General features: G+C 34.4%; 1 protein-coding gene across 14 annotated transcripts in view; it reads right to left on the bottom strand.

The window, feature by feature from the left end:
* NBEA (neurobeachin) overlaps window positions 1–19533 on the bottom strand; it is a 480010-nt gene that overhangs the window by 53216 nt on the left and 407261 nt on the right. For all 14 annotated transcript variants that reach the window (XM_071804835.1, XM_071804807.1, XM_071804804.1 and 11 more), the window contains 2 exons: window positions 16054–16173; window positions 5275–5427 (listed from right to left, as the gene is read on the bottom strand). In XM_071804835.1, the coding sequence (XP_071660936.1) occupies window positions 5275–5427; window positions 16054–16173 (273 nt within the window). The remainder of the gene's footprint in view (window positions 1–5274; window positions 5428–16053; window positions 16174–19533) is intronic.

The following is a 19533-nucleotide window of genomic DNA, read 5'->3' as shown; positions in this document are numbered from 1 at the left end:
CTCTCCAAAGCTGTATGCTGTCTGTTTCTGAAGAACTACCACCACAGTATCTTGCTTTTAACTTATATCAAGAATATTTAAAAAGGTTTCCTTAAAACTACTCTGAGATACTTTGATTTTGTATCTCTGCTTAATAACAGACCATCAGCTGTTTCATCCTGTGAGCTGGGTTTTTCCTCTCTCCCCTTACATCTATGCTCCTCTGTAGCCTTTGCATGTACAGAGCATCTCCATCTATTGTTTCTCTGGCTCCTTTACCATTTCTTGTATGACTATCAGAGTAAACTCTTTACTCTTGTAATAAAATAAACCAGGCTGATATCTGAAATCAGTTTTGTTTGTTTAAAAAAAGTAATATTTTTATAAAAGTGAACCAGCAATGCATTCTACGGATTTCAGTTATTCAGGGATGTCTGCATAGGCACTGATCCTTTACATTAGCATTTTTGAGATATAAATAAGATTCTTCAGCAATACAGAAAGTTTAAAAATAAAACAAACAAACAAACAAACAACAAAAAAACAAACACCACCATTTCCAAATTAGATTGAACCTTGTGTTAGATGAATGAGTTTTAATTGCATTGAGAACAAACCTTGGCAATACACAAAATAAAATCAAAGCTACTACTGAGGAAGTAATATAAAATCTTATCTACTGCTTATCTGTTAAAAAAGGAATGTCAACTGCTGCTGAATGGTGAGGCAAAAAGATAAATCTTCCAGATCCTCATAGCACAGAGATTTCATAATAGATGTTTCTAATGAATATTCAAGAAGCTTTTTAATTATGAAATACTATATATGCTTCTGAATAGCCAGGGAAATGTACAAAAATGTAATTGGCTGCAGAAGAACGTAAATAAATCATTTCAAAGACTGAAAGAAAATTCAGTCTTAGTAACAGTTATGTAATGGGAACAGACTATGTGTAACAAAAACAAGACACCATTTAGTCTCACAAAAATATAATTTATAGTGAATGCATTTTACTCAATGCTGTAATTTGTAATTTAATATGTGCATAAGCCATAATGAAAATATCCTTATAATTAACTTTGAATTAGACAACCTTGTATCTTTTGTTTCAAAAATAAAGAACACTTATTATAAAAGCTCTGCTTCAGTGTTTCACAGTGGTGTTCCCTGCCTTGATTTAACATGCTTGACTTACTGACTGAATCTGTTCTATTTCTGGCTCTCAGGACTGCTCTAAGTCTGTGGGGATTGAGAGGCTGAGTAGGACTACAGATGCACATCTGTGGAAGGGTTTATGCGTCGGGGTTTTTTTCCTGGTAAACTGGGAGATTATGATTGATGAGCCCAGCATTAGGATAATGTTATCAGGGACACTTTCTGCCTCTGTCCTTTGTGCCACCACCGAGGTCAGACCATAATCATGTTAGCATTGAACATAGTGCTTTATTAATGTTTCATGAGTAACTCCGTAGTAATCAGTCTAGCTTTGTATGGATAAATAAAAGTGCTACGACAATCCCTGATGTATACACTGAGTGCTTTAGAAACTACTGTAATAGGTCTTAAGAGTAACTTGACTGAATGCCTTTTCCAGTCTCTATAATAAGTCTAATTTTCACAAGTTTAAAGGAATCTCTTTTGATGGACAAACAGTTCCACCTCCATTTCTCTGTTTAGTTAGAAGTGTAAAACACCCAACTGAACAACAAAATAAAACAACACCAAAACCCTGCCTGCCTTTTAATTATTTGCACAGAATTTTTGGGAAAGCTTGTTAACCAACTGATTAAATTACATTGATTTATGTCACTATGCCTCTGTGATGTTTTCTAGGCTATTCTCTACTTGCCTTGATAAGTCTCAGAATGAAATGCTGAAATTCTTGCTATTATTTAAAGAAAAAGTTTACAATCATAAACGTACAAGTAGGCTTTATATAAGGACTTCTATTTACTCCCACATAAAATTACACATTACATATGCCTGCAGCAAGCAAAAAATATGTATGAACAGAAGAAAATATTGTCAGCAGGGAAAACCGAGATCCCACTGTATATAACACAGTATCGCATAGGATCCTTTCCACTGCAATGAAACAAGTATTGCTGATTTCATTAGACAAGGGATCAGGATAACACTTACTTGAAATATTCCTCAATTTTCTGTAGCTTTTCTGTAAACATGTTCTCTATTTGCTTTGCTAAGTTGCTGTAGAAATTCCAGGCTTGCATAAGCTTGCTGTGTTTTACACGTCAGCACCACACCCAGGCTATTTTTTTAAGTTAAGATAGATTCTTGTATAATAGCCAAAGCTTGGCCTGGGGATGACCTAACTGAATAATACATCTGCTGGCCGATTCAAAACACGGAATCAGACATAAGGTAGGGAATGTCAGACTTTCCAGTACCCTTATATTTGTTCCCTACTTTGACCAGTCTAGTTCTAGTCACCAAAAAAAGGGCTGTACTGGCAGTTTGCTCTACATCCTAATAAAACCCTGTGGAAGGAAATTTTTCTGAAAAAGTCATTACACATTTTACCTTTTAAAATGTAATTCCATTACTTCTTACTACACATGCTATCTGCATTTTTGTAAAAGGGATTATCCTTCTTTAGCTACTTTCTACTTTATTACAAGCTTTATAAAAAACTATGCATATATCATGCTCTTTATACATCCCAAAGTTATTCACTTTACTTCTATCCTTTGAACTCAATCCAAATGCAAATACTTCTTCTGTAATCTAGTTGCCCAGAATTTAATCTGATATTCCAGGTGCAGTCTCAAAAGGACCATAGACAGGTATAAGTGTTAACATCCTCTGTGATGCCATGATTCTCCATAGATTGTATCAAAATACACTTACTTCTGGTGAATATAAAATTACAGGGTTTTATCTAATCTAATTGCTTCTCACTGTCACCCTCCCCCTGCTGCTGCTCTATTTTTGGTACTATTTTTGTTTCCACACTTCTGCTACCCTATTGAATATCTTTAATTCTTTCCTCCCAAGGTGATTTTAAATGCATTTTCTGCATCTAATTCAAATAAACCTATGCCTCTTTCTCCTGTTTTCTAGGCAATTCCCAACTTTATTATAATTTCTGAACTTCGTCAGACTGCTCACTTGAAGATAGCATGTGTCTGCGTAGAACTGACTTTTAACTATTGATCATGTTGTTACTGAAAGTACCTGCTAGGATGAATAAAGGCCATGCAGATACTGCCTCCAGACAAACTGTATAATAACACCATAATGCTCACATCTCTGGGGACAGGGGTAGAAAACAGTAAAGGAAGGGTATGATACACAAGTGGGACCTTTTCTGATTTTAGAAATCTGCAAAGTACTTAATTAGTTGAGGTCTGTAGTTCTAGTACTACTCTAATCTTGACATCGGTTTGTCTGTCTCGTGGCAGCCTGATCATAATCCACACAGATGGAATCAGTCATTAGGGCTAATACAGCTTCATATTTAAAAGGTATTTCCAGCTTTTAAGTCTCAGCCTTTCTTGAAAGTATAGTCCTGAATTGGCATAAATGCTATACTCTAAAATCATGCAAGCAGCTGTTTTCTTCAACAGCACAATTTTTGTCTGTGGTGAATTCCTGCACTATTTTCTAAAAAGCAGAAATTGCATGAGAAAAATAAACTAAAACTAAAGCTTTTCTTCAAGTGATCTCTTATCATACAGTGATTTTTATCCCTGTATTAATCATTCTGTCTTTGTGGAATGATGGAGAAAACACAGTTCAGGATACAAGAAGGAATATTCTTTATAGAATTTCCCAAAGGGAGTTATTAATATGCATCTCATTATGTTCCCCAATAGGTGGCAGCTTGTTTATCCTTTTTCACTAAGGTATCACACTTCTGTTCTTACAGATGTCAAAACTAAACCTCTTGGTGAACTTTAGCGTGCTTACTTCTGCATCCAGTTCAGGTTCAGCCACAATCACAACCCAAAAAGAGAGCTCTGTGCAGTGATGGTGGCACTCTGGAGACACGTACTTGTGACTGTGCATCCCACACTTGAAAATACTAACGGAGGGTAGCAATCCTTTGAGTCCACCTCCTTCTTTGCTAGTAAAACTGCACTTGACTTTATTGCCACCAACTGTGACAATGACTTTTTTTTTTTTTTTTTAATAATAATGTAATATATACAGATATAAAATAAATCAGCCAAGAAAAAGGAAAATGTTGTTGAGATTCTCCCTGCCAATGAAGGACTACTCTCTGGAACACATTTCTCATGCTATGTGTAGTGCATTTCACATGTCTCAAGTGATGAGGTTGCCATCACATCCTTAGGAGACAGCTGTAAGTACGTAAATGGAGAACATTTCTAAATCACATACATCTAGGAACAGGTTCATTTTTTTAATGTTATTAAATTATTTTGAACTTCATATGACCATTTTTCTACCAGCTCCTGAAGAACCATTTTCTTTAAATAGACAGTTCTTGAAATTGAATTGCTGAACACATTAGAAGAAAAACAACACTGCTCTACTCGCAATGTTACCACAATAGCACTAAGGGGAATAATAGACAAGCTGAACAGTTCTGCAACTGTATGGAAACCTAGAGCTTATTGAAAGTATAGCCCTGACTGTATAAGTAAGGCAAGCAATATGCATTTTAAGGAAGATTCACTGCCAAAATAGAAACATAAATTGAACTATTGCTGGCCTAAATATCAGAATATATCTGATTTTTCCTAAAATTACTAGAAGCCAATGTACAAATTAACTCTATCATTAGTACCAAAAAATATACAATAAATGTCTTTCATGCTTGAATTCTGCAGACTTCATGGTGCTTTACATCAGCAGTTCTTTTTGAAAAATTTCTTCAGAGACTGCACTTGTTGGCTTATGTTCACATTTCTAAACTTGAAATTCTTCTCTGATGAATAGGAAGTGCATAGCTTTAGTCAAGTAAGGAATATAACTTGCATGATACCAATATTTATAATAACCTTCTATTTTTTGGTGTAGGAGGCAGTGAGGAAGAACTGACTTAAATTTTTCAGGTTATCTTGTATTGTCAAGCTCATGCCCATCTGATGCTTTCTCCTGAGAGAGTAAATAATTTAATTTTCCATGATTTGGGCACATGGAAGGAAAAGTCCTCGTAAAAGAAGAATTCTGTCAGGCAAGATGGAATGCAAATTCTCCTTCACTTTTATTTTATTCCTGTAAATCTAGTTCTAAAGAGATGAAAACCAGCATTAGGTTAGCATGTTAAAACACCAAACTCAGTAATTAGGGTAAAGTGAAGCTTACCATCCTGTTGATGCGGACAAAGTCTTCGGGCTTCTTGGCCCATGGAGGAAGATCAACATCATTGACAACAACTTCGTCTTCTCTGATTCCTAGATTATAGCCATTACTGTTGACAAACATCTCTGGTAGGTAGTAAAACTCTGGAATTAACTCCTAGCAAGGAGAAAACAAAATGAGACTTTGTATTTATATTGAGACGTTAAACAGTGCTGCCAGAATCAGATTCTGTTGTACTACACATTAAAGCATTCGTGGTTTTCTTCATGTTTCTGTGCAGTTGTTCAAGAAATTTTGTAATCTGTTTTCTTGTGCTTATTGTCAAACGTATTTTTCGTAATTAAATATCCAATCTTTGTTTTTGCCATATCTGTTTCTATGAAAAGTATAACTTTGGAAAAGCAGGGCATATCAACAAAGTAGACCTCTTCAGAATAACAGGTACAAGAAAGTGTCTGCTAACCCTTCAATACTGCGAATATGTTGTATTTTTTAATCAGTATTTAACTAAACTACTTAAAATGGGAAAAAAAAAGTTTGCTGGTAGAACACCGTCTTGATTTTGATTTCTCTATATTCTTTAATAGAATATAAAGAAGTGGCAACTTGATTACCTATATAAGGAAAAATAATTTGGGGTGAATGAATCTTTCTAATGTAAGAAAAATTCAAAAACACATGGAGAGAAAAATGACTGTACAACAAATGCCCTTAAACCAGAAATATATGATAATTAAACTGTGAAAGATCAATATCTGAGTAGCAGAGATCATCTGCAGTGTATTAATACATTATAGATAACTTAAGGTGTGAAGTTTTCCCAAGTACCAGGATAGCTAAATAGAAATGCATTACGATATAATCAGCATTGCCATTTGTTGCTGTCTATTATTTTAGTAGTAAATATTGAACTGTGATAACAAAAAAGCTTTAAAGCCTGTTATCTCTTTTCTAATATCCAGATATTAATTGAATTCACTAAATTAGATTGTTACAAGCATTATGGCATTCAGTTGTGTAACATGACCAAAACCGATGACACAGCACCTGAAACCTGTGTCTCTTTGTGGTCCTTTCAAAGGCTGCAGACATGAGAGGCGAAAAAAAAATCACGGCAGACATAAACTTACCTAATTAAATCTGATCTGCAACTCCATAGAGAATAGACCAGTTAAAGCATAGATGGTCCTTTCAGATTTATTAATTCAAAAAAAAGGAATATTTATGCTACAATTTTAAGTATGTTTAAGGCGGCAATGCACTCTCTTCTTCACATCATTTTTAATATACTACAAACAGCCTGAATTCAGATTAGACTAGAATGCATCTAAAGTGCAATGCAAATCAATATCTAACCAATGCAAAACTCTAGCAAAGTGAGACATGCCTGAGCTTGTACAGCTCAATATGAAATGAGGTGTAACTTCAAGAAGTCAAAAAAATCTAAAAATATTACATGCAGTAAATAAGAAAAGGCCTAGGTCAAAGCCAAACTAAAAGCAATCCTGAATATCCTATAGATTAAAATAAAAAAGATTATTTTACTGTCTTAAGCTTAATCATATACATCTAATTTACTGAGAGTATTTCTAAAAGCAAACTTTCCCCCTTTCCCCTAAATGGGATTCACTAACTCCCAAGTTCCTGAGGAAACACTTTGGTTTTCTCTAATGGAGCCCAAAGAAGAATGAATGATCCTTGCACTTGGAGAAAACTAGACACTAATCCTTCTAGAGCTCAACAAACTACTAACTCGGGACCAAGAGCTGGTCACAACCTATCATGTGCTACCATGCAAATCACTAAAAAACTAAGAGCATTGCCTTAAAGAAAGGCAAAATTCGTAAGTACTTCAGAATGATGTAATATTATTAAATAAAAATTAAATTAAAAATCAATTTTCAAATGAAATAGTTTATCAAAGAAAAAAAGTAAGCCGAGTTTCTTTCTATTTGGTATAACAGCCTTGAAACACATACCACTGCTTTTTAACTCTCATCATTTTTATGCAATATGGTAGTGGACTAACATGTCATGTGAAGTAGCAAGCATGTTTTTTATTACATCAAAGATATGTAAACTCTTAAATTTCCTTTCTCAGTTTTAAATGTGCCAGGATCTGATTATGAACTTTCACATCTAACATATCTGAAAGATTTCAGTTGCACAGAGACACATCTCGTGTTTAAATGAATTCTATTAACCTTCTGACTTCAGGAGTATCTTGAAACAAAGAGATTTAAGTCATTGAATATTTTTAATGGTATTTCCATTTAGTAATTTTATCTTTGTTGCTATTTGCTTTCAGTGTAATTTAATGTTCCCTTGTCTGGTATAGCAGAAAACATAAATAGAATAAACAGAAAGTATGTGATTAACTTCCTTCATAAGATTTATTGTGTTGTATATGTTTAGTTTGACCTGTCTTATTCCTGTGCTCTGGAAACTAACCAGTGTCAGACTTCTAAATCCTCTTCAAATAACACTCTCTCTAGAACCCTAATCATTTCAGTTACACATCGCCTGGTAAATTTTTTTCAGTCAAGGTAACTAAACTAAACATAGTGTTTCAAAAAATGTAATAAACCCACTATGTTAAACTCTCACCATTTTCTTCAGTGTTATTTTTAGTGCTGTCTACAATTTTGTTTGCTTATTTGAGTACTATTTAACATGAATTGAATCTTTTCGTGAGATATGAACAATGTTGCTTGTGATCTTTCCCAGATACTTACATATTTCCCATACTTGCATAAACCATTCAGTTTTCTTTGGTAGCATTTGATATTCCTCTTGAAATTTTGCCATCTCCACTACTGACTACACTAAGAAACACTTAAAAATAGCTCAGATAAATCCATGCCCTTCTCATTTCTAGACCATGAATATGTTCTAAAACATGGACCCATTGTGAAAACTTGCAGCATCTCATAAGTATCAACCTGCTAACATTTGGAAAAATCTTCAAAATGTGTATTTAGCTACTTGGAAGAATAGAAAATACAACTAATCTACAGAAGTGTGATAAAAAGTTTTGGCTTTACGTTTTCGTTGTTTATTCTGCTGTGAAAAAATGAAGAAGTCGTCTCTTCTACTTTGTGTCAACGGCAGGTGCCGGATGGGGATGGAAAGGCAAATGCTCCCATCCCCAGGGCCCCTGAGTACGCTTCACTAGCAAAAGTACGACTGAGAGAAGCAGAGAGAGGAAGGATTAGCAAGGACAGAGCAAAGACAGAGCCTGGGATGTTACCGGAAAAACAAAGGAGCAGACAGGAATGAACCTCTGTGGGGAGAGCAAGATGACAACTGGGACCCAGAGAGAATTGCTTTAACCAAGAAGTCACTGAAAGCTGCAAGGATGAAAACAAGAATGAAAGAAAGGATAACACTGGCGAGAGACAGACTTATTTTCAAAACCTATTTGCATTTTTGTCAGCCAGTTTTTCTTTATTTCATATGTGCCAGTTCTCATTCTAATTCGAATAAAGGATACGGCTAGAGAGAGACAACTCTTTTGATGCTTTTCCTGTTAAGGACAGGGAACAGATACCTCAAATAGCTAACTGGTTTAGGGTGGCATTTGAAGAGGTGACCTTCCCCATTCCTCCATTCCAGAAGAGTTTCAGCTTCTATCTACTATCTTTCGTACCAGATATTTGCCTAACCCGTTGTCCCAGAATTAGAGTGACAGCAACCTCACAATCCTTCCATCATCTGACTTCAGTATTCTTCATCTGAGGAAGTTTTACCAAATTCCTGGCCTGAATAATTCGTTACATAATCTAAGCCCATTTTCCTTTGTCTTAGTTATCAATCCATCACAGATATAGACAACGGATTACTTTTCTCTCTTTACACGGTTTATTATATGTTTGGAAACCATTATCCTACCAGATTTACAGCATTTCAGTTCCTAAAAGTCAAATGAATGACAATGATTTTATCTGCCATATTGCTACATTGCCTCAGTTACAGATGTCCAAATATTTTTTTACTCTCCCTAAAGTAGCTAGTAGTGCATAACTTAATTTACTCCCATATATACTTGGCCTTATTATATTTTGTCATATGTTCATTACATAGAAGCCAAAATAAATGTTTTTATCAACCTCCGTGGTCTTTAGATCACCGATTTGGATTGCATACTTTTCTGACAGGATCTGCTATTTTTCATTAATTTTTATGCACAGTGTAATTTCCCATATAACATACCTTCTTACAAATCACCAGTTTCATAGTTTAGAAGGGTCATTGTTAAATGCAACTTGAAGATGGGGACAAGGAGATAGAATACTTGATAAGTGAATCCTTAAAATTCCTATTGCACCTTCAGTGGCGCTAGTGCTAAAGGTCAATGCAAAGACACAGGTCTATGCGAAAGAATGCTTGTTTGAAGCTACTGTGATTTTGAGAAGTTTATGTTTCAAGCTGCAAATGTTCATGAAAGACAAATCTCAAAATATTATTGTCCTACACTACAAACATTGAATCAGTCAGTTTAAATCAAGACACAAAGGAAAACTTCAAAAATAACAACATAAAAAAATTTCCCCAGAAGTTACATCAGTTTGCAGACATAAAATGAGGGAGTGCAAAGACAAAGACACAGCACACCGATATTTTTTAAAAGTCTGGTGTTTCTAAAATATTCACAGACTAATTAAGCAATCCAGGTGTATATTGCTATTGTATGCCATTCAGCTGATATATAATTTTTCATTAACTGATACAATTCAGTAAATTTTATTGGTTTCTTTGCTCTTGCCAAAACATATCAAAGGTTCTATATAAATCTTTCCAACTACATAACCTGTCGTGGGTAATTTCTTACCACAATAAATATCTAGAGTTCAAAGAGTTAATAAAAATAGGGATTCTAGTGATCTAAATCCATTTGCAGTAATTTCTGCCTAGTTGTCCTTGACATTTCACAAGCTGGTAACCTCCTCTGCTCCCCTTTCATTCACACTTTTAATAAGACAGGTTAGCTTTCTATCATTTAGTAGTCAGCTACCTTTCAAACTGCCCGAGAAGCTTGGCTTTTCTTAGATGCAGAATGATGCAGTAAAGCTACTGAGGGGTATAAAAAAAAGGCAAAATGAATATTATAACAGACATTTCTTGTCTGTAAATGTGATCTCTAGTTTATTTTAATAGCTATACTAAAACCCCAAGGTATAGTTAACAGTATTATATGCCTTGTGTCTTCATATATGAAAACATGCCCAAATGCATTTTCTAATTTACAAGCCTGTGACAAATCCAAGCTACTGAGAAATTAAACTTTAAAAATATGTCTTGGGGTGATAGAGGACCACTATTAACACTATCATAATTGTATACCACTTGCATCAAATCTGACATTTCTGTTTAATATGTTTTGCTAAGGGTATACCATTTTATGGCCTCCCAATGAAATCAAATCCAGCTCAGACGTTTTCACTTTTCTAATATAATTCACTTCAAGGTTTTAAAGCTGCCATTTCTTTTTCTTTCTTTCTTTTCCTCCCAGAAGGTTGATCCCCTGGCATCCATTAATTCCACAAGAGCCTAGTACTGGGTCAATGAGTCAGTCATGAGTACCTCCATTAACTGTGTTAATTCACAGTAAGGCACCTTAATGACATTTTGTCAGAGCTACCTTTCTAACTTCTAAACACACTATTCAGAAAGTAATATAACAAGTTTGAGAGGCATTAGGAAAGATTAGGGCCTGAACAGGAGGTTCTGGGGAAGTCAGTGTTACCAAAAACTGGCGGGGGGGAGGGAGGGGAAAAGGAAAAAATGTGAAAGCTGACTGGCCAAGTTATGGTCATTTCCGGGTGACTTGTTTCCTCAAAGGTCACTCCGTGAATGTTCATTCTTCCTCCAGCTTGTACTGATTATCTCAAGAGAAGGTCGATGTTGATAAAGAGAGACACAATAAAATAAACCCTGTAATCTAGGTTCTCCCTTGTGTGTTACCACTCCAGTATAGCACATACTGTATTAATTCTGTTTCAACCACTGTAAGTGAACAGGTTTCTTTGAAAATGACCTAAAAAAGCACAAATGTACAGAACAAAATTGTCTAAGTAGACCTTTAATCATCCATTGAGCAATAATCTATCATATGCTGCGTTTTTCAAAGGTCGTGTACCTTTTGCCACAACTCAAGATGTAGCAATTATGGCTTGTTTTTCAGATTGATCAAACTACTGGCACAGCCCTATTTTCATTAGCTCGATGTGAAACAATTTAGTTCCAGAGAAGAGTACACATACATAAAGGGAGAGAAGGAAGGAGAGAGGGGAAAAGAAGAAGGAGGAAGAAAGAGAATGCATGTGAAAAATGGAGACCGACCCACAGAACTGCAGCTTCCTAAAGAGATATACATTCCTTTCCAAATGTCAAATATTTGGTTTTTAAATTTTAGTGCAGAATTTTTTAAAAATGGTTTGGATGTTTCCTTTAAAACTACATTGAGACTGCAAAAGAACACCACTGTGGGAAGTGCCTGCATTTCTTAAAAATCTCAGTTTACTAGGTATAACTGACCTACTTCAGAAGTGACTTAAGCACTTAAGAATAAAGCAACTCATAGTCCTCTTTCTTAAACAATAACTGATGAAAAAAAATCATAATACAGATTCTATTTTCCTAAAAAGTATATTTCAAATAATATTTTAAAATTAGACCATGCTAATAAAGAAGGTAAATAATATCCTTATTTAATATGGTACTTGAAAGCAAAAATTGTGGCCATCTTACAATACACAGCATTGAAGAATGTCAGATTAATTCATTACACACACTGTTTTTAAATTATTTCATAACCTGTGCCACAGTAATTAATGAGATTAGTGAGATCAGAGATTAAATGTACTTAATGCAGCTCATATGAATTTCAAATATATGATAAGGAATGCATGAATAATGAACAGTTGATATTCTTAACAATTTTGAAAGTTTGCTACTTTGATGGATAGCCTTTATTCCATGCACCTAATATTTACTATAAAGACACAAAATATCTTTAGGCTGGGAAAACAATTTACAGCATGTATATCACATGGGAATCCACACAGCCAAAGACCCCCATTTATAACTGTGCACAACCAGAAGAAGCTACACAAATATGCTGAATACTTTGACAGAGAACATGTTTCAAGATTTTGTACTTGCATACAAGCTCTATACATCTTTTCTTTTGCACTACTTTCTCACAGGACCGCTATATAAATATTAGAAGGTGCCAGATGGCTGAACATTAATTTTTAGATGCTTCAGACTCGCAGAGCTGAAGGGTTTTTATTGCACAAGACATAGGTTACTGCTCTTAGGAGAGCAGGCGAGCAGGTAAAAAGGGTAAGGATTTTCAGGAGTTTCTTGGTGACTCCACAAACACCATTGCTTTTCCTGTCCCCAAAAACTTGATTAAAATGCTTAAAAAGCCTGTAAGGCATTCCAAGCAGTAGCACAACTAATCTGAAAAAATAGGGTACTTGTAATATTACTAATAGTTCAGTTTCCCATCCTTCTGCAGAATGAACTCTGAGGCCTCAGGGAGAAGTTGGCCCTGATGTCATGGCATTGAGAAATGCAGTTCATTGAGATCTTAGGCAACAAACAACAGCAACAATTAGTTGCTATACTCATTCTTGATTTATCACTAAGAAACACAGGCTCTACAAATGGAAAGGGCCTAAAGGGTCAACTAGCGCATCCTCTCACCAATTCATGATTGCCCCTTATGCTTTTCCAGTGCTTTGCCATGTTACATTTCTAAGAAGCTCGAGAAATAAGAGGTTTACTATTTCCTCTGAGAGGATATACAAATTCAGAGAATACTTAATTTCACTGTAACTTTTCATACTCTTTTGATTAAGTAAGCATTTTTCAACTTCGTTCCCTTTCCTTGGAGGTTTACCTCTTTGTTCCTTGACAAACAATTCTTCTCCCTTTCATATGTTTGCATATTTTATAGCATTTATGTTACCATGTCTTCACTTTTAGACATTAATTACCCCAGACATATACACATTTTTCTTTCTATATCTCCAACTCCTTAAACACATTTACTGCTCTCTTCATGGCTCCCACCAATTTGGGTATATACGTCCATGAACTAGTTCTCAGCAAAGGAAGCACTAAGAATTTGCTTTATCTGCCATGATACGTGTTAAAAATTGAGCAAGGAAAAACTAAAAACTTATGTTCTCCAAGAACATAAGAGCTCTGAAACAAATGACTACTCACACTTTTTCAGATGGAATTTAGTTTCCATAAGATATTCTAGTTATTATCATGCTAAGGATATAGTTTTAGTCTCACTATAAGCTTTCTGCCATCCTGCTGATATTCAAGTTTCCTTGTTAAATCACACACAAAACAGCAATGTAGCTTAGGCTACTGAAGTAAACTAATTCCAATAGTGGTTTTGTATCAATATATAATAAATTAATTTGATGATGCAATACATTGAATGTTGGTATTAATTACACAAAAAATGTCCTTATATTTCCACCATTTTAAAAAATTTATATTTTTTTTTTATTTACACAGCTTATGAACTTTTTCTATTTGCTTTAGCATCCCTTACAGATTTAGCTTATTTTTGAACATGTTTTTGTTTGTCTACTTTTATCTTCTCATAATACATCAATTCTAGGTTAATTTCTAAACCCACCTTCCATGTATCTTCATGAATTAACAAAACCATATTTTAAACAGCATCTTTAATCCCTAAAGTATCCCTGAACAGACAGGTCAGGGATTATCTGGAGAAAACATTTATTGGCTAACATACCTCATCTGTGCCTCCCATATTAGATTTTCTGTAATGACTTAGCTCCAAGTAGTATTTCTCTTTCTAATGGCAAAACAGAAATGTATATATATCTAAATCTGACTCTGGAGCCCTACAGTAGACTCCCAAATGTATTCTAGAATACATTATTTTACAATCTTTCCCTCAATGCAACTCTGACCCTTAATTGTTACTATTTTATCCAAGTTATCCCTAACTCCCTTCTTTAAATTCAATGACATTAAAGTACTCAGTTAACCCACATCTTCACCTTTTGCCCTCCTTTTTTGAAGAAACCTGGTTTTGAGTATCTTTTTAATACTTGCTTTATTTTATTACCTTAGACACAAATATATTTTGTAATATAACTGTTATATCCTTGCCGTAGCTGTCAGCAGCACTTTAAATCACCCCACTTGGTTCACAAGACTCCTGATATTTTCATATAGGCATTTCAGTTCTTTGTTTTACTGATAACTCATTCGGCTGCTAGTTTAGGAAGAATCCTTTCACTGATTATATACTGTAGTTGAATATCATTCCTCTGTCTGTCCAGAGATATTCCTTTATCTTTTGCAATGCCTTCATGCATTTAACTGCCCTCCTCCTGTGTACTAAAGCCAGACAAGAAGATTACAGTCACTTCCAACTGTCTTCTCTTATTCCTCAGTTTAAGGTTCTTATCTTTTGTTTCAGCTCCACTCCTAGGAGGCCATTTTCCCAGATATTCTGGTGGAATTCCAGGAAAACCAGATTATATTGAAAGGGAAAAATCAAAATGTCAGCACTTTGAATTTCAAGAAATGGCTGCATATCAAATATAGTAGATACTAACTCGAATTCCTTCCAAGTTTTGAAATTTCCTTTGTGTTTCTTATAAAGGTAACAGTGACAGTTCTTAAAATAATATTGACTTCCGGAAGAGCATAAATAAATATGAAATGAATAGTAAGAGGTTTAGGTTATTTTTTTTTCTTTAAAAAAGCATTTTCTCCCATATGTTAAGATGGCCATAGAATTTACAATTAGTTATTCTAACTAGTAACTGAATAACAACACCATGGTTCACACATACTTTTGAGATGGCTGGAATATTTATACAAACAGGAGCTCTGGAATAAAAATAAACCAAGAAATTTACATCTTCTTTGGTCAAGTTAAGTAAAAATACATAATGGAAAAGTGACCTTGACTTTAGCATTTCCTAGTATGACTGACAGTTTCAAAATAGAAGAGAGATATATTAACTTTATAATAAAGTTTTTTTAAAAAGAGCAATTACTGGTATGCTGCAGCCTTTCTCTACCTTATTACTAGCAAATAAGAATCAAGAAAGGACTTTTTTTTTTTTTTTTTTTTCCTGATAAGGTCCCATGTATATGAACAATAGCCCTTTGTGTTTAACAATAGGTAAGGAACAACAACAGTAAAATCACCCTTCTCTCTGGCTGTTTCTGTATATCATGTAGAAGTTGTTTTAATCTAATGCATATTGTTGCATAATATCCCCAGGCACAGTCAAGTAAAAGCTAAAGCTGTACAGAAAAGCCAACATTTTAAATGGGTCTTGTCATTAATGCTTTATTAATTGCCCCAGGCAATGCAAACCCAGAGCTAGGCAAGCTATAACAATATGACACTTTAAGGTCAAATCCAATTCCTGCTGTGTTTTATGGAGTGGGCCAAATATTGAGTTAACAGCAGGAAAGAACAATTTATTGGGCTTTTCCCCATCTCCTGATTATCTGATCTAAATTAGATCACTTAGGTTGTTTTTCTCTAAAAACAAAACACCTTTTGTCTACTCAACTTCAAAGAATATTTGATTGTTTCTGTTATAACAATAATCTTTAGTAACATCTACCTTTTATTTAAACTATACCCAGTGTACTGAATATAAAGAGAAGAAACATAAAACCCTCTTTGTCCCTACATAAACCAAAATTTCATTAATGAAAATGCACATTTATCAATTTATTTAGTGTATATGTTACCTTCACATCTGAGGTATCTCTTTGGCTGTTCCTCCAAGACCTCGCTACTGAAGAGAAGGTTCGATCTGGGTGGTCAAATTTGCCATCATTTGCATTTAGAAAGAATGTTGTAAAGGGCTCCTGTAGTCAATGAAATGAAGACAGATTAAGAAAACAGCAGAAGGAATCAGGCAGCAAGTTTCTAGCAAAATCCAAATGACTTTTGCAGATACTTCATATGGGCAGAATTAAAGAAAAATATGGCATCTCATAGTTGTATCTATGCATGGGTATCTGTACTGAATATCTTAGCACATTTGTTTGCATTAACACATTTTGCACAAACAAATCTTGAGTTCTGGTAGGAAAGGTTATTTTATATATCCACTCTTCATTAAGACTAATTACCCACCAGTGGCCGACCTTTGGAGCTTAGTTCCAGTTCATGACGGGTGCCTACTTCACTCCAACCATTGTAAACACTCTCTCTGTTATTTATATTACCATGCTTTGTTTACCCCTTGTAAGATGGTATGTCAAAAACAAATCTTAAACAAATCCCCTGCCTGGATTTTCCTTTTTTTTTTTTTTTTTTTTTTTTTATTTAATTTAAAAGACCTCAGGAGGCTGCATTTTGCCTCACAGTGGGCAGAATGTCTGTATGGTCACTAAGAGGTTGACTACGGTTGCAGGACATCCAGCACTAGCATTACTGTGGGGCGGAAGTACAGAAATGAAATATTTAGAGTTTTAATTCTGTGAATTCTATCTGAAATCACACTCCCAATACTTATTAAATTGAAACATATATTAACTTTTGGAAAGGAAGTGCTCAAGTCTTGGACAGTCTGGAGAACCCATGTTTGTGTCACTGCATTCCGCTGCAGGGAATGGGTTAACAGGGGACCAAATCCATAATTTGACAGCAGAACCTGATTACGACGATCACTGCCAACTCCCTGTGTTTTCTAGCACCACTCCATTAGCTCTCTGATTCAATTAATATTTGGCAATATGTTCACGTGGATGGAAACCACTTCTTCCTCTTTGCCAAAGTCTGATGGGGAATGTTTGAAAAATTGTCCCTTTTGTTGAATTCACACCCAAATTTATTTCCTTGCATGTCCTGACCACTTGGGAATTTTATTAATCAAGGCAGTTCATAATCACCAGATCATGACTCTTATTACAGTATCACTCATCTAATATTTGAATTTTATTTTATACATCCTCTATTTCCTTTTCTGAAACTTTTGAGCTAAGCAGGGAACTCCTCCATGAATAAAGAAATTTTAAGGGAATTATTTAACATTATACAGCTTGTGTTTACATTACTCAGTATTAAAGAGGACTGAAGTAACTAATTTTCCATAGCATTTAACGACAATTAAAATTTACATAAGGAAAGCATGGATGCAAAGGTAGTGAAAGAATCCAAAAAGAGAAGGAAAATAAAAGAGGGAATTCAGACCCCCAGAGACCATTGTTTCACTAATCTTTACTTTGCATGTCTTCCATTTAATCTTCTCTATCATCCGCAACAGTCAGTACACGCTATTTTCTTTCAAATAAGAGAAAAACTCTAAATTTCTCTTTCTAAAGGGAAAAGGCTATTTTTAAACAAAGATAGTATCTTAACTTTCAATGTATGTCAATGCAAATATGGACAGTTTTTATTTTAATATGCAAGACATTCTGCTGCTAATTGAAGGGTGGAGTCTGTTTTTTTTTGTTTGTTTTTGTTTTTCCTCCATGTCTTTTTTTTCTCTTAAAACATTGGGGATTTATATTAAAAAGATATACTCAAAAGAATAGGTAACGATCTAGAGAAATATGCTTTCATCAGTGCATTTATTCCAATCAAAGAATCCTAGTATGTGTTAAATAATTATCACAAACTAATTAAATAAAATTTAATTACAATATCATTTATCTTTGGAGAACTCTGACTCCCATTGCAAAATTACTTTGTTTACACTTGTGAATATTGAAAGCATATGTGGCAAGTAAGGAAGAGGTTTGTAATTTGAATAGAATTTTAAAATTTAATAGAAACTCAACTAGGTTAGCAGCATAAAAGTATCATAATGAACTGAAATACTGAAAGAAAAGAGTTTTTCTGTGTCTAGATTTTACAGCGCTTCATATTGTGAACTTCACGTAAACTATAAATGAAAAAGGGTATGATTCAGACCCAGAACTAGCAAACAGAAAACAACATATACAGTAATTGGATTATATTAATTTATCCTAAAATTCTATCCATATTATAATTTTAGCATTACAGTTACATAATTTCTATCAACATTAGAATTATTTTGGTTTTAACTGCATTCCTCCACCCAAATTTCTGTATATATTTGCCTTAGCAATCTTTGCAAATTTTACTATTTTTCTGGCTTACACATACTGAAAAACATCATATGTTGTTGATCTGAGAATAAATAATTCTGTCTCCTACCAAGCCCTACCAATCACTTTCTTTCTTTATAAGATACATGTAATTTGTTGTGAACATCATTAAGTAGCAGACTGTGGGTCACTGCTGAGGTTCCGAAATCAGAAGCAGTTGATGGATTTTAAAAAAGCAGAAACCAGAAAAATGATGTAATTACAATAAATTATGTAAAAATATTAATCCAAAACTCCATGACAACATTATTTTAAACATCTGAGACAAATATACAAAAGCAATAAAATTCATAATCAAGGATTAAACTTTTAATAGCTGAGCACTACAGGGTGCCCTATTATGCTATCATGCTATGACCTGTTGTGCCTATCTTTTTGGATTTTTAATCCTTAGCGGAAATTCAGCTTTCACTTGCTTTATCTCAGACCTCTCACATAATTTTAAGGTAATTTTTATTCTCTGGAAAGTCAAGTGCTTATATTATATAAATACAATCCATATCTGTATTCAATATGCTCATTTAAATACTGTTATTCTATGATACTGATTACTGTCATTTCATGTAAAGGTTTTGTTGCTGTGAAAGCCAGAAAGCTGCACAATGTTTTCATTATAACCCCGTCTCACTCGTTCCTCATATTCTGAATAAAATTCATGCCTTGTTCACTGCCAACAGGGAGAGAAATAAATTTGTGGGGTACCTGATTATGAGGAATACAAGTTTGAACTGTGGAAACAAGAAATTTTTCCATTCAACAGCATTTCTCTCCCTCTGTTCCCTTTTAACAATGCGTACTTCCATTTGAATGGGAGTAGGGGAGGGAAGAGGAAGGGATGTGTCATTCTGAGACATTTTATGTCAAACAAAAGTGTATTTTCAGCCATTTGTAAGGGGAGAACAAGAGAGTATTTTGTCTGATATATCTGTGACAGTTCTGTGCAGATCTACCAACTAGGAGACTCGGGTTCACTTCCGTTTACAAGAGGATTACAAGTCCTTCCCAACTTTGAATCTCACTAAAAACTGTTTTATGTTCAATCAGATTTGACTCATAATAAATACAGAATTTCACAGAATCACAGAATGG

Source organism: Patagioenas fasciata, chromosome 1 (assembly GCF_037038585.1).
Source record: "Patagioenas fasciata isolate bPatFas1 chromosome 1, bPatFas1.hap1, whole genome shotgun sequence".
Lineage (NCBI taxonomy): Eukaryota > Metazoa > Chordata > Aves > Columbiformes > Columbidae > Patagioenas > Patagioenas fasciata.
This window is presented reverse-complemented; position numbering and strand designations above follow the sequence as displayed.